This window comes from Danio rerio, chromosome 1, assembly GCF_052040795.2.
Source record: "Danio rerio strain M-AB ecotype USA chromosome 1, GRCz13ab, whole genome shotgun sequence".
Classification (NCBI taxonomy): Eukaryota; Metazoa; Chordata; class Actinopteri; order Cypriniformes; family Danionidae; genus Danio; species Danio rerio.
In genome coordinates, this window is record NC_141021.1 from 39,664,442 (window position 1) to 39,679,508 (window position 15,067).

The 15,067-nt window shown below is 34.6% G+C and overlaps 1 protein-coding gene across 1 annotated transcript in view; it reads left to right on the forward strand.

Annotated features, from left to right (window-relative positions):
- The window catches only part of fam193a (family with sequence similarity 193 member A), a 51,388-nt gene that overhangs the window by 20,306 nt on the left and 16,015 nt on the right, over positions 1 to 15,067 (forward strand). Inside the window, 9 exon segments of the mRNA NM_001328395.2 lie at positions 41 to 165; positions 2,357 to 2,504; positions 2,592 to 2,666; positions 2,758 to 2,835; positions 4,775 to 4,893; positions 6,248 to 6,484; positions 10,775 to 10,907; positions 11,041 to 11,184; positions 13,459 to 13,725. Of these exon segments, the coding sequence (NP_001315324.2) occupies positions 41 to 165; positions 2,357 to 2,504; positions 2,592 to 2,666; positions 2,758 to 2,835; positions 4,775 to 4,893; positions 6,248 to 6,484; positions 10,775 to 10,907; positions 11,041 to 11,184; positions 13,459 to 13,725 (1,326 nt within the window).

Below are 15,067 nucleotides of genomic sequence, written 5' to 3' on the forward strand. Positions count from 1 at the left end.
AGGTGTGATTTAATTACTAGCACTGTTCCTTCCTCCATAGGAGAATGAGCATTTGCAAAAGTTCCAAGTGACGTGGGAGCTGCACAATAAGCACCTTTTTGAGAACTTAGTGTTCTCTGAACCCATCCTGCACAACAGTCTACCTGCCTTAGTGGCCCAGCTCAGGTATGGTCTTCAGTGAATTATTGAATCATTCAGCGAATCAGTTAAAAAATTTAATTCACTTAATCTGGTGTTGTTATAATGTTATATGTGCTTTTTCTCTTAAAAATAGTACAAGATACATAGATTCTTACATTTATTTCATGCAGTTTTACCTAGTTTTGTTTGCTATTCCATGCATCTGTTGATTACCTGTAAGTGTGCAAAACAAAAACAAAACAAAGGTCTGCTCTCCCTTGTCAATATAATGCCAGTCAAATCATCAAGTTTAAAAAAAGAATGAAGGAAAGAAAGAATATAAAAAACACCCATTTTCATTTTTTTTTCAGGATGTTTGGTGAAAAATATCCTGAAAGACAATGAAAATCCTGATTTTGACAGGTTTCATGATGAACACTCAATACAATCCATGCTACACTTATTATAAAAACGTTCTATGTGGTTATTATGAAAAAAATATATATATATTTTGTTTTTGTCCCTAGTTGCACATTCAGAAAACAGATTTAAACACACTGTGTTTTATGTTTCATTATTTTTATTTAGCAAAATTCACTTTTTTCTTTTAAGTGGAGTTTGGGTACAAAGGCAAACTGTAAAGTTTGAAATTTTGTCTAAATATATATATATTTTTTTCTTCATCAAACACCATCATTAATCCCTAGTACTTATATGTGGTAGCCAGGTGTTGCAAGCATTCATTTTAAGAACGCTGCTGAAACGCTTTGTTTTGGTTCTTTTAACCTGCCTAATGCCCGTTTAGCCATTCATATTTTATTCCGGGTAGCATTGTTGAAAAACAGTGTATTTCATTCATTCATTCATTCATTTATTCAAAAAAGCTCTCATAGCATGCATGCATGACAGAAATGTGACCTTCGGTGGAGAGTAGCAGACTCCGAAATGAGACTCCGATTCAAAGATCCACATGACATTATTAATTAGTTATTAATAAACTTTCAGTAGCATGGCAATAAAAGTGTTCTGTTTTTAAGCTGCAAGCTTATCAATTCGAGGTGTTGGTTAGAACAAAAGCTTCTTTTAATATGGAAAATATTCCTTCTATCGCGTGCCATTGCTTTTCTATATTGCACATTTTAAATCATCCCCCCGGCTCGATCGTGAGAATCGCTCCTTTTGGTCCTCAATCTGGCTACCTGAGCTTGCATTTGTTTTGATCCAGGAATGCAATACCTAGTTTAACCACTGGGTGTCAAACTTACATGATGCACCTTTAAATTACAAATTTTAATTATAAAACGAAAACACTGACTGAATCAGTTTTAAAAAACAGCATAGGCTGTTTTTTATGATATGTATTTAGTCAAATAAAAATAGCAGGCTACCTCAAATCGATTGCTCCACTGAAAATCAACATTTCATTAATGCTTCGCTGTTATTCTTATATCATAAACCTCTGTCAACATTTTTAATGGAAGTCATTAGTTTAAAGATTATGTCTTGAGCGTCTGGTTTTACCTTAGAGCTTGTGTGCTTTTATTTCCTCTCTCATTCGCCATGGCTCATATGTTGGCTTTTTGTAAAAAATAGGCTATTATTGTACATAACGATTCTGTTGTTTACATATGAAATTTGCATACATGTTTTATAAGTTTTAAAATGAAAGCCTCAGTTTGGTGCGGAGTTATCATTAAAGAAAAATCAAAAAAATCTTTGGATTTGTTTGATTTTTAGATTGTAGATTTGTTGTGTTTCTGAGCAGTGCCGGAGTGAGCTCTGATCGAGAGAAAGTCCTGACGCTCTGACTTGTGGCCTGCTTGTATACAAAGCAGTGCACATTTCAGAAAGGGTTTTTTTGTTTGTTTTTTTTTTGCAGCTTTTTTTTTTTAATTGTGCAAATAAACAGAAGTGTCTATGATGTGGATTCAGTACAGAGACAGTCAGCATCAGTGCTGGTTTGGCATCAGCTTGTGTGTGTGTGTGTGTGTGTGTGTGTGTGTATATATATATTTTTTAACATACCATCAATCGGTTAAAAACGCACCTTTTTGGTTAAAGGTAAATCGGTTATTATGAGCATCTCTAAAAGTATAGCATATTATTGCATTAAAACGACACCACAGTCTGTTAATAAGGACAGAATCTTTTTTATTTATTTATTGTATTAAACTATCCTTATAAAGCATTTCTCTGCCTATATAGGTTGCCATTATTGTGTTTTTATTTTTAACAGGCAGGGCACAACATCCCACGATTCATACAGTGAGGATATGTACCGTGCATTGCTGGAGAGATATCATCAGCTGGACCAGGAAATGAGCGCAGTGGCTCTTGAATGGCTGGAGTGTGAGAAGAGGATTGACGATTATGTTGATGAACAGGTATATTTTGTTGTAATGAGAACCAAGCCTTACTGAACTAATGATTGGCGGCTCTTGCATCTAACGTGCAGTTTTGTCTGTTTGCAGTTGCTTTTTAAGGTTGAAGGTCAGAATCTCACAAATCAAAGGACTGAACCACATAAGTCTTTAATTAATAGAAATGTAAGTTTGCTGAGTGATTCATTCATTTTTGATTTTTTTTTTTTTTTACAAAGCAACTGAATGCACTTTTTCCCATAACTTTTTCTTTTAGATGTCTTTAAGAACTAAGCAGCGAATGCTTAAAGAAGATGCAGAGATCTTCAAACATAAAAGATTTTTTGAAGAGCAGGTAATACTACATATTCAGATTTCTAAATAAAATAATAAAACTCTAAAATCTAAAATAAATAAGTGTATTCACATTACAATCTGCATGTAAAATGCTTTCTTGACAGCTTATGGAAACATGGATATTAAGTTTTTGCATTAACTATTTAGTAACCAGTTGCATAAAGCAATACTTAGATCATGGGTGCCCAAACCTTTTCTAATAAAGGGCCAAAATCCAAGCTTGATTGAGAGCTGTGGGATGATACCATTAATCTGTTGAGAGCTGTGGGATGATACTATTAATCTGTTAAAAACGCACCCTTTCGGTTAATGGGTGAATCGGTTATTTTGATCACCCCTAAAAGTAAAACATATTGTAGCATTAGAATAGCACCACAGTCTGTTAATAATGACAGAATCTTATTTATTAATTTATTTAACTAAACTATCCTTATAAAACACTTCTCTGCCTGTATAGGTTGCCATTATCGTTCTAATGAAGAGCCAAAAGCCAAGCTTGATTGAGAGCTGTGGGCCGAAAGTAAATCTAGCATAACTGTATTACATTAAAGTTGCTATGGATAATTTTCTCATTTATTTCTTAATATTTAATGAATAAATAGAAAAAAAGATCCCTCCACTATATTTACTAATGCATTCAATTGGTAAAAAAAAGTATATTTAACAAACTAATTACAATAAAGCCATAAAATCAACTAACTGGCCAGCACATTCAACTTGCCTCAGTCATGCCGAAGCGAGAGACAACACGTGATTCTGCTTGGTCTCAAAGCTTTTTTTTTTGATAGGTTATTTATTATGACATAGCAGTCAAAATAGGACAAATGAGCTCATGAATGGGACAAATTCTGGACCTTAGTCAGTTAGGGGTAGGTCTTTTAAACCATCCAAACCCCACCTGGCTACGAACCTGATTTAGGTGCTTTTTAAAAATCAGCTTTAAATGATATTTTCCTTTTGTTTTAATGAATTCTATTCTGTAAAGGACATGCAAGCACTACAAAATATTTTGCTTGTATAAGAACGGAAAATATTGTTTATACATAATTTTAAATATTAGAAAAAATATTTACTAATATATGAATGGAAAATTTATTTTTATTCAGCTGAAAAAAAATCACACAATGCAAAACAATTTAGGTGCTTTTTTTTAATAAACTTGTAATGAATGTTATTTTACTTTTATTTGGATGAATTGTCATAAAGGACATGCAAACACTGCTTGATATTTTGCTGTATACTCTACTGACTGGACAAGCTTTGAGCTAGGCCTACTGTATGCAAGTTTGAAGGAACAGCTGATTGGAGGGAGTTGTTTTAATGGAATTTGATACTGCACGCCGAATAAAAAAGAAATTCTATCAAGATTTAGCCTTGTGAGCTTTTGTAGCCCGAGATCTTGTCACACCCCTACTAAATCACATAATTAAAGTCTTTCTTTTTTTTGTGTGTGTTGACCAGTGCATTATTTTTTTTATGATGGACTGCATTTAGAACTTATTTCTTGCTCAGTCAAAAACTTTAACAGCTTTGAGATTTATTCTAGACATGTTAAAAGAACCCAGACTACTTGTGTTTAGCCTTGTTATTAATGATTTTGGGTCATATGATGATTTATATTGGTTTAATTAAGTCATTATTTAAGTTAAATATGTTTACTTAGAGTTACAGTTATTCTAAAGCCTCATGAAACACACAATTAAATGTTTTAAAATATATTAAAGTAAAAAAAATCTATTATAATTTTTTATTGTACTTTTTAAACAAATGTTAGTATCTGAGACGTACAAAGAATCTTAATGTCCTCAAACATTTGATTGTGTTTTATAAATGTAAAGCTTGTGCTGCTTTCCAAAGCTATTTCCAAGTTGTTAGCACGTGTTTTATTATGCCATATACCTTCATATACAATAATTGTTCTCATCTTTTGCTGGCAGTTCCAACCAAACAGTAAAAAATCTCTGGGTGGTGACAGCAAGTTCACAGACACAGTGAAACAGATGCTGTCCTCTAGGTTGAGTATTCCAGACTGTCCCAACTGCAACTACAGACGAAGGTACATTTCTGTTTTGTTTACCAATAATCTTTATGCATGTAATAAATCTGATATACGGGTCTTCTTTACAACAAGCCTTTTTTCAGAGGCACGTTAACCCTTGTGTACTGTTGGGGCTGTTATCATCCACTCTAGGTTAATTTTGAGTCCTAATTTGGCCACAACTTTCTTACTTGAATGATTTTAGTAACATCTTTTTTGCCATATTGAAAAAATGTTATTAAAATAAAAATTAAAAAATTCAACAATACTCTCTGGACAGATTTACTACCCTTTCGTTACGTTTGTGGCTGTTTTTGCCTTACGGACTTTTATTATAATTCCATTTTTTTAATTGGAAATCCATGACCCTATATAATAATGCATTCTTGATTGTTGCTGGTTGTCCCCATTGGAAAGTGGTACAACTGTATAAAAGCCAGAAAAGGGTTAATGCTGCCTACTAATAAACAGTAAAAATTACACATTGTACCGGTTCCTAACACAAAAAATCACAAAAGAATGCATGATTATATGTGTTTTGACGTTGCAATCAACAAATTCAATTAAAAATGGAAGTCAATAGCCGCATTTCCACTGTTGGGCCAGTGCTGGCTAGGTATTTTATCGGGCCGGGTCAGACCAATAACCCGGGAAGTTGAGTAGAGAGGCCAAAATCATGTTGCGTTTCCACTGTCGAGCCAATAGGTCCCAGCGCAGCATGCAAACTCAAACAAGCGCTTTGCACATTGCTGTACACCACTACATTATATGTCTATATGCATAAGCCTTTGTATTTTCATTCATAAGAATGATCTTAAGCAAAAAAAAAAAAGACCCCAAGCCTATAAGGTCTTTTACGGAATATCTTAAACTGACCGCTAGTTAGGTTTTTTCCTTTCCTTATATTTGGTTTTTGGTGCATGTAACCAACTCGTACGTTCAGGAAAACTACTGTAATAGCAGCATACCAATTTTAATAAACTCGGGCAAACTCCAGCTTTGTTTTCAGTCCACCCTGAAGCCCCAGCTGGCTCACTTTGGCCCAAGATATTCAGCGGGCCAAAAAAGGTCGGCCGCTGGCCCCGAGAAAGCCCGGCTTTGGCCCAATCAGGCCCCGGAAGTGACTGTAAAAACACTTTTTGCTTTGGCTCACTTGTTTTATGTGCGACAGTGGAAATGCGGCTATTAGGGCAAAAACATAACACCAACATAACAAAAGGGTTGTCAATTTGAACAATACACAAGGGTTAATGTAAATAAATAAATATATATATTTAAATATAAATATATAAATACATCATGGTTTGATATTTTTAACTTGATTTTTTTTAATCATGTTTTTTTTATTTATTTTTTATTTTTTTACCTACAGATGTACCTGTGATGACTGCAGCCTGTCTCATATTCTCACCTGTGGCATTATGGATGCTCCAATGGCAGAGGATCTCCATCTGAAGTTGCAGGGCGATCCGCCGCGGGACTACATGTCAGAGGTCCATCCCCCCAGTATGTCATCAGGCAGCTCGGGGTCTGGCTCGGCCCCAGGCTCCCCCATCACCATCCAGCAGCACCCTCGCCTCATCCTGCCACAGGATGGTACCACTGCATAGTAAGTTAAACACTACATAGTTTTATTAATTAATGTCTTTTGTCTTTGCCAAGATTGAAAGTACAGAACAGGCCTATTTTATTAGTTATTTGGCAAGATACTAATTTTCTACTTTAATCACAAAACAAACTTTTAAAACATACAGTGCAGCAGGTCTGGTTCACAAGCATTTATAACTTGCGTTTGCAAAACACAAGCAGTGAGCCTTTACTGCGGTGGAGTGTACCAGTGACATATGATTCTGTTGTAGCCAGTGTCAATGGATGACGTTAATGTGAACATCTACGCCTCCTAATGATTGTAAAACACTCGCACACCAAACAAGAAGCGCAGTGCTGCTGACAAATTGAGATTTCAATTTTTCTGGTGTAAAAGGCATTTGAACAACAACCAGACGCTGCAGGCACACAACTCAGGAGAACCAATGTTTATCTATCCAAATGATGCAAATTTAACATCATATAAATGTGCACTTATCAGCGCTTTTTTTTTTTTGTTTGTTTAGAGTCTCTCTGTGTGGGCAATGTTGCAATCTAAATTGAAAACAGAATTAATATGGAACTTTTGAGAATCGATTCAAGAACGTTAGAGAGAGAATTGCGGTGCATATTTTTGTTTTACTGCATTGTTTGATAAATTTGCAAGCTCTTGGTGCCAAGTTTTGTGCCTGCGGTGTGCTTTTGGTAATACTGAAACCTAACTAAGCACTGGAAATATTTGAGTAGTTTTAATGTGGACTTTCAATCATATTTTTCCAGTATAAATTTATTTTTTTAAATCTATTTTATACATCAATTTTTTAAACTGTAGAAAAAAAATGTTCCAGTTAATTAGTTTATAAAATTTTCTTGTTGCCTGTGTTTATGACTGCATAATTCTACAAGCATTGCATATATATATATATATATATATATATATATATATATATATATATATATATATATATATATATATATATATATATAGATATAGATATAGATATGTATATGTATGTATGTATGTATGTATGTATATGTATGTGTATTACTAGGGATGTAACGGTATTGTAAATACCGTCATACCGCAATATTAATTTTTTTCGATATTACCAAAGTCGCATGACTCGGTAAAACTATAGGTCTTCTGAGAAAATTTGCTTAGGCGAATGAAGCGAACGGGAGGTAGCAAAAACTACAATACCCATCAGCCCATGCTTGACCATCATCCCTTGCGGTCTGTTGTCGCTACAGATCCAGTAATGCGGAAATGGAGTGTGCTGCTAGAAGCGGGGATGAAAAGAGCTGGAAAACTCTAAGGCCCCGTTTACACTAATGCGTTTTAGTTTGAAAACGCATAAGTTTTGCTACGGTTACGCCAACCGTCCACACTACGCCGAAGTTCTCGAGCGCCGAAAACGGAGCGTTTCGAAATGTGTGCATAATGTCTCTGTGGATAATGAAAAACGGAGACTTCTGAAAACGGAGGCGGGGCTGCAGACGTTCGCCTCTCTGATTGGGGCTTTTCCTGAATATTAAGTAGCCTAACACGCACAGTTCAGTCCTGCATCCTCTCCTTGTAAGTTCAGACTTCGCAAGTTTGATCAAGGCTGCAGTCTCTTCTTCTCAGTTTGATATGGAAAAGCAGACTATACCGAGGACACGGGTAAATCTTCAAAGGGAACAGTGTACTTTATAACTTCATTCACATCACCCTGGCTTCGTTGTTTCACTTTATCAACAATAAAATGTAAACATGATTTAAGGAACTGCCTATTTTGATTTTAATATTAGCAACTTAGACAGCAGACATGTTGAGGCGTCGTGCTGCATAAGATGAGCGTCATCTTCACTGTGTGGATATTTATAACAAAACGGAGCCGATAACAACTGCCTCCTTTCAATTTCAGTGAAAATACGAAACACACCCTCTCTTTTGCTGAGTATCAGTTTTAATAATCGATAATGGCCATTTTAAAAGTATAACATACAATAAGTTTATACATTATAGGAAATAAAGGCAAGCGATCAGTCAATATACAGAATGTACGTGGTTAACGTTACATTAATCATTAACTCATCTTTGCGCTCAGCCAAAACACGTTACCTGAGAACAAGTAATAGATTCCAATGACCAAAGTCAGGGAATATGTCGTTAGATAAAGACAACAAGATAAATGAAATATCCCGTTTAATAAATATAGTGAGATTAGATCCAGCGGGAGATGCTTGATGAGAAGTCCGACTAGCAGAGCTCTCATCTGTGTAGATGGGCTGAGTGTGATTAAATGTTGAATGTGATGAGTTTTCAACAATACTAAATTGAAACTTTATTGCTTTTACATGGTTTAATAATTTTTGTTATTAAAATTGAAGTTCCTGTTTCAAAGCTTACAGATAGATGGCTAATTTGTATGTCATTGACACTTTTGGCACTTTTTTGGAGTATTTTCATAAGTTTTGTTTTTTCCTGTAAATGATTCAATAAATACCGTACCGTGACATTCATACCGAGGTATTACCGTACCGTGAAATTCTGATACCGTTACATCCCTATGTATTACAGATTAAAATATATTTATATATAGAATAAAAGTTCTGTAGTATCTTCAAATTTCTGATTTTCTGATATATATACAGTTGAAGTCAGAATTATTAGCCCCCTTTTGATTTTATTTTATTTTTTTAAATATTTCCCAAATTATTTTTAACAGAGCAAGGAAATTTTACACTATGTTTGATAATATATTTTTTCCTCTGGAGAAAGTCTTATTTGTTTTATTTAGGCAAGAAAAAAAGCAGTTATTCATTTTTTAAAAAACATTTTTGGGACAAAATTATTAGCCCCTTTAAGCTAATTTTTTTTTTCGATAATCTACAGAACAAACTATCATTATATAGTAACTTGCCTAATTACTCTAACCTGCCTAGTTCACCTTATTAACCTAGTTAAGCCTTTTTAATGTCACTTTAAGCTGTATAGAAGTTTCTTGAAAAATATGAAGTAAAATATTATTAAGATAAAATAAATCCTTTTTTAGAAATAAGTTTTTAAAACTATTATGCTTAGAAATGTGCTGAAACAATCTTCCCTCCATTAAACAGAATTTGGTGAAAAAAAATAAACAGGGGCGCTAATAATGCAGGGGGGGCTAACAATTCTGATGATGTGATGTGATGTGTAGCCATACCGCACTGCTACGAGTGTGATACTGCATTTATACTACAGTTCTACATAATTGTCTATTTAAATAAACTAAATCAAACATGGAGAGTTAAAAAATCATTTTGTATGAGGAACTACTTTCTTCCGCCATTAACTCACATCTGCAGCTGACGTCAGAACAGAAGAACTGTTACTACTTCACAAACGTCACTTTAGAGCTAGTATTTGAATTATTATTATCTAGCATAATATCTAAAGTGCTGACAAAACGGGTGATTATGCTTGCGTTTTAGGATTATGAGGCTGAACAGCATGAAATGCCATTAGTCTAAAGACGTTTCCCAGTATTTCTCTGTTGCAATTGAGATATCACAATAGTTAATCCCAAAAAGCCAAAGCAAAGCAAACACTACTAGACGCATGGTATAAATACAGCACTACAACATACAAAAAAGAGAGATCGACTTAGAATGTCACCTACCTGTTTTATAATGATTTGAAATGACATTAAGTTTTTCACCTCTAAGGGCTTATTACGTGGTCTCTATCACCATCTTGTGGCAGAATGCCAACTTTTTTGCTCTGCTCAGTATGACAGGCTGATGGATGTCGACGCACTTTATCTCAGAAATTGTAATTATTGAAAAATAGACGCTGTCCTTATAAATGAACTGCATATCTAAAATATCTATATTGCAATCTAAACAAACACTTTCTGGCCTAAAAAGCCTAAAAGCCTAAAAACCATTTTGTTCCCCAGCAGCTATAATATTTGTTTAACTGTAGTGAGCTTATGGATCTGCTGTCATTCTGTGTGAGTGGAGTAATATATATATATTTATATTTTAGGTAAAACTAAAACATAAGTTCGGGAATTTTTGTAGTAGTTGTATTGTGCAGTACTAGTAATATTCTCCTCTCCTATGGAGAGAGTAGCAGAAATGATATATGGGTCAGATCAGGCGAGTTCCAAGTATTGTAGTCATTACTGTATTCATGTTTTCAGTGACTTCATTATGTACTTTCCTGCTGAACTCACTCAGTTTCGGTTTTTCAGTAACACGGTGTCATCAGTTTATTACATCACACGTCCAAAGGTTGACTCATTAATTATTTTTTCCTTTCCTCCTTCTGCCTTTTTTGCCCCAGCGATGATGAAGTGCCTCCGTTGTCTGCCATCTACCCTCTAAGCGGGTATGAAGACCCTGCGGTGGTGGCCAGCATTAATGGCATTCACAGCCAGCTCAGTGGAGGAGAGGAGAGCTTGACCCTTAAAGATAAAGTAGGTGCAGCTCAACATCTGACAGTGTTTGTTGCCGCCTACAGTGCACAGTAAACATAACTGTGACATTTGACTTTAGAAAGTAAAACTCTGGCTGGTAATAAGCTGTCCTCTCTCGCTCTTGTTCTCTCAGTCTTCACGGGGGAGCAGCAGCAGTAGCAGCTCTTCTGAAGGTGATGAGGAGGAGAGGGAGAGCGGTGGAGAGCCTCCAGGCCAGAAAGAGGTGCTCTCTGGAGGGAAACATGACTGTCCGCCTCCGTCATACCCTCATACACAGGTAGAGGTTAGGAAAAGATAAAGCCAGGACATAAAAAAAGATATATATTGATTAATTGCAGGATTAACAACTAACACAATAGTAGCTTAAATAACAAAGCAACTGAGAAAGGTGTCTGAAGTAGAGCTGAAGTAAATAGTTTGAGAACTAAGGCATCCATGGGTTGCAATGGATCAAAATACACCTGAAATATTATATATTAATATTCTTTTTTTCCTTATTTTAATTTTTTTCCCCACATTCTTTATAAAGACTAGTATAAAGTCTTGCTGTCAGCTTTATAAAAATACATATTTTCATGAAGTATACATTAAGCTGGTTGTGGTTCACTGTAGCAATTTGAGCACAGTAAACCCAATAAATAAAGAGTACTGAAAAAAAACCAACTGAGTACTGTAAAACCCAATAAGTAATTCTCAATAAGGCAGCTCAAACCGTTTGAGGAAACCAATTGTTACAAACAATTTGAGTTAAAAAAACAAATCTATTTGAGTGCTGTGAACGTACTCCATTTAAGTTGAAGTAATGAGGTATTTAATTAACTCCATATCTTCAACACTGAGTTCAAAACTCTTTTCAAATGAGTAGAATCATCTTTCAGTCAAGTTTGAATAAACTACACTCATTTCATTTGATAAAATTGACAGTTGGGTTTTACTGTGTACTACTAACCTTTTTAATACATTTTATTTGATGTTTTAAAATTGTTTTAGATGTTTGTTTGTTTGTTTGTTTTTTTAGATATTTTATAAAATTTCAATGTGTTTGTATAAATAACTATTTCCAGAATTGTGGGTACATTTCAAAAATTTTACATTTTTGTGTTCCCTTAAGCTGGAATTGTATACTTCAAATCTATACTTTTCAGTAAACTGCATCCATTATTAATGTATAATAATGTAAAATGCTTAAATGTGATGGGGAACACTTATTATATAATTAATTATTGTTTACATTATTGTTAAGCTTTTTATATCACCAACAAAGTTGAGAATAACAGTTCACTTTTCCCACCGTTTTGTGGTTTGGTTCAAAGTCTTAACCTCATGCTTGATATCACATGGTGTCTCTAAAATAGTTTTTTAAAAATATATTTCCATTATATTATTGTATTTTAAAAGTGGGTGATATTTGCTGAAATTTCAATTGACAAGTAATCAATTTACAATTGCTTTATCCTAAATATTTCGTGCAATTTAATAAGAAGAGCAAATGACCTTCAGGATCCCTAAATACACATACAAACATTTTTAGCCAACATGATGCAATCTGTATATTGTTCAAAAATGTTACATTAAAGTTATATCGGCACTGGTGGGAAGCCACAGGCCGAGTTCCTTAGTGTCCCACCAGTGACAATATACAGCCACAATGCAGTACTACGAGTGTGATATTGCGTTTAAATACAACAGTTCGACGGCATAATCGTGTATATAAAAAAAGAAGATCAAACATGGAGTGTCTAAAACCCCTTTTGCAAGAGGAACTACTTTCTTCCACCATTCCTTTACATCTGCAGCTGATGTCAGCACAGCGGAAACCGTAGCTACTTTACCAATGTCACTTTAGTGCTAGTTTTTGAAAGATTCTCTAGTATAATGTCTAAAGTGATGACAAAACCGATGATTTAGATCACATTTTAAGTTTATAAAGCCATGAAATGCCATCTACAGAGATTTCCCAGTATTTCTGTTGCAATCGGGAGGTCACAATATTACAGTGGTACAAATACAACTCTACAACATACAAAAGAGAGAGATCGACTTAGAAAGTCATTTACCTGTTTATTAATTTGATCAGCTGTAGTTTGAAATTAGGCTTATTATGTGGTTTCTGTCACCATCTTGTGGATGAATATCGTCATCTGTCTTTGTTTAAAGAAAGGCTAATGGCCACAGAAGCACTGTCTCTCAGAACATTTTAAAATAGGCATTATTCTTATAAATAAACTGCATAGTTACAATCTAAACATTCTTGCCTAAAAAATGCCTCAAAAGTACATAATGTTGTCCAACAGCTGCAATATTTGTCAAACTGTAGTGTCCTCTGCTTGTTGCTGCATATGGGCGGAGTAATACACAAGGGTGAAGGGTTAAGAGGCTGGATGAGTGCTGTTATTTGCAAAATATCGCACTACTATCAACATTCAATCAGAGTCAAGAACCAAACAGAACTGTTTTATAATGCACATATCCTGTGCACATCAGTTTCACAGACAGCTGAATTGTACATGTCTTCTAACAAAATATTAAAACTTGATCATTTTATATCTAGGTGGACCACATACAGCATCCATGCGAGTGTCATGTGTGTAATCAGGGCACTGTGGATGGTAGCACCTCCGGCCTGAGCTCCACTTGTCTGCCCTCCAGCAGGCTGCATGCAGGGGGTCACCAATTCTTCTCAGAGAAGACAGCCGCCCACCCTGCCCTCCACCTCTACCCTCACATCCACGGCCATCTCCCCTTACACAACCTCTCGCACCTGCCCAGACCACTGCTGCCCACCCTCTACTCCACCCCTCCACTCACTCACAACAAGGTTAGAAAAAAATACAAAACACACAAACTTTGTATTGCATTGGTTATTTGTGCTCAGTGCTGGGTTCCCTGGCTTCTTTGAAAGTACTTGAATTTCAGACAAGGATTTAAGGCCTGGAAATTACTTAAAAACTAACATAGGGCCTTGTAAGTGCTTGAATTAAATTTGAAATACAATTTGTTTTTAGTGTTATTTCAGCAATTGTCATGCTGTTGTCAAAAACAGAATGAAAAAAAAAAACTTGAATTAACATCTTGTACACAATGTATGACAAATAATCCACAATTTATAAATATTTCAGAAACTGCATTTAAATATTAACAGTTTTAAATTTAACAACTTTTTTTTTAAAAGTTCTATGAACATGGCTGTTTAAACCAGGGGTTCTCAACTGGTTTGGCAATGGGACCCACATTTTTACATGGTTATCTATAATATACATTTAGGAATTAAAAATAATTTGCATTTATTTGTTAATACACGTAAGTAAATCATAAGAAAATTACCAATACTTACAAATGAACAGTATTTTATTGTTGTCATAACAAAATGGATCAAATTATAGAAATATAACAGAGTAAAAACGACAAATACTGTAAACAGTGCTTAGGGTAAGGAAAGTTTCAGGTGAACTTAAACTGATCATGAAGTTATCATGAACTAAACTGAACTGTTAATTAAACATTGTTGTCTGGTTTTAAATGTCGATTTAGTTTAGAAGGTTTCATGCTGTAAGAGCACCTCACTACATATCACACAGAGGCTTGAAATCTTTTTTTTTGTCAATATATGTAAATCCATACTTTACATCTTGCATATTTATTGCTATAATTAAATGAAATTTCACGTCAAACGGTAGAGTTGTTGCGAGTGCATTTCAAAATAAAAGTCCGGTGTAAGCAAAATAAATTTTTAAACTTTTGTCGTTTTTTTTTTTACCACACACTGTACCCACTGAAAATGTTCCCCACCAGTTGAGAAACATTGGTTTAAACGGTATCCGTGGTGTCTTAAAAAGTCTCAAAAGCTATGTTTTAGCCCTTAGAAAGTCTTAAATCCACTGAAATGTTGTGTTGTAGGTCTTAAATCATTATTTAACAGGTCTTAATTTTCCTTTTTCATGTATACTTCTGATTAATAGCAACCTGTACATATATTCATCTATTGTAAATCTCTTCATAGTTAATACAATCGGTATGTAATTTTCATAATACATCAATCTGTAAATATCACCATAGCTTATCTATAATTGCACTTTACTTGGACTGCATTTATTGCCTTATACTTGTACATGTGTAATGACGATAAAGTTGAATCTAATCTAATTTATAGCTACCCAAAA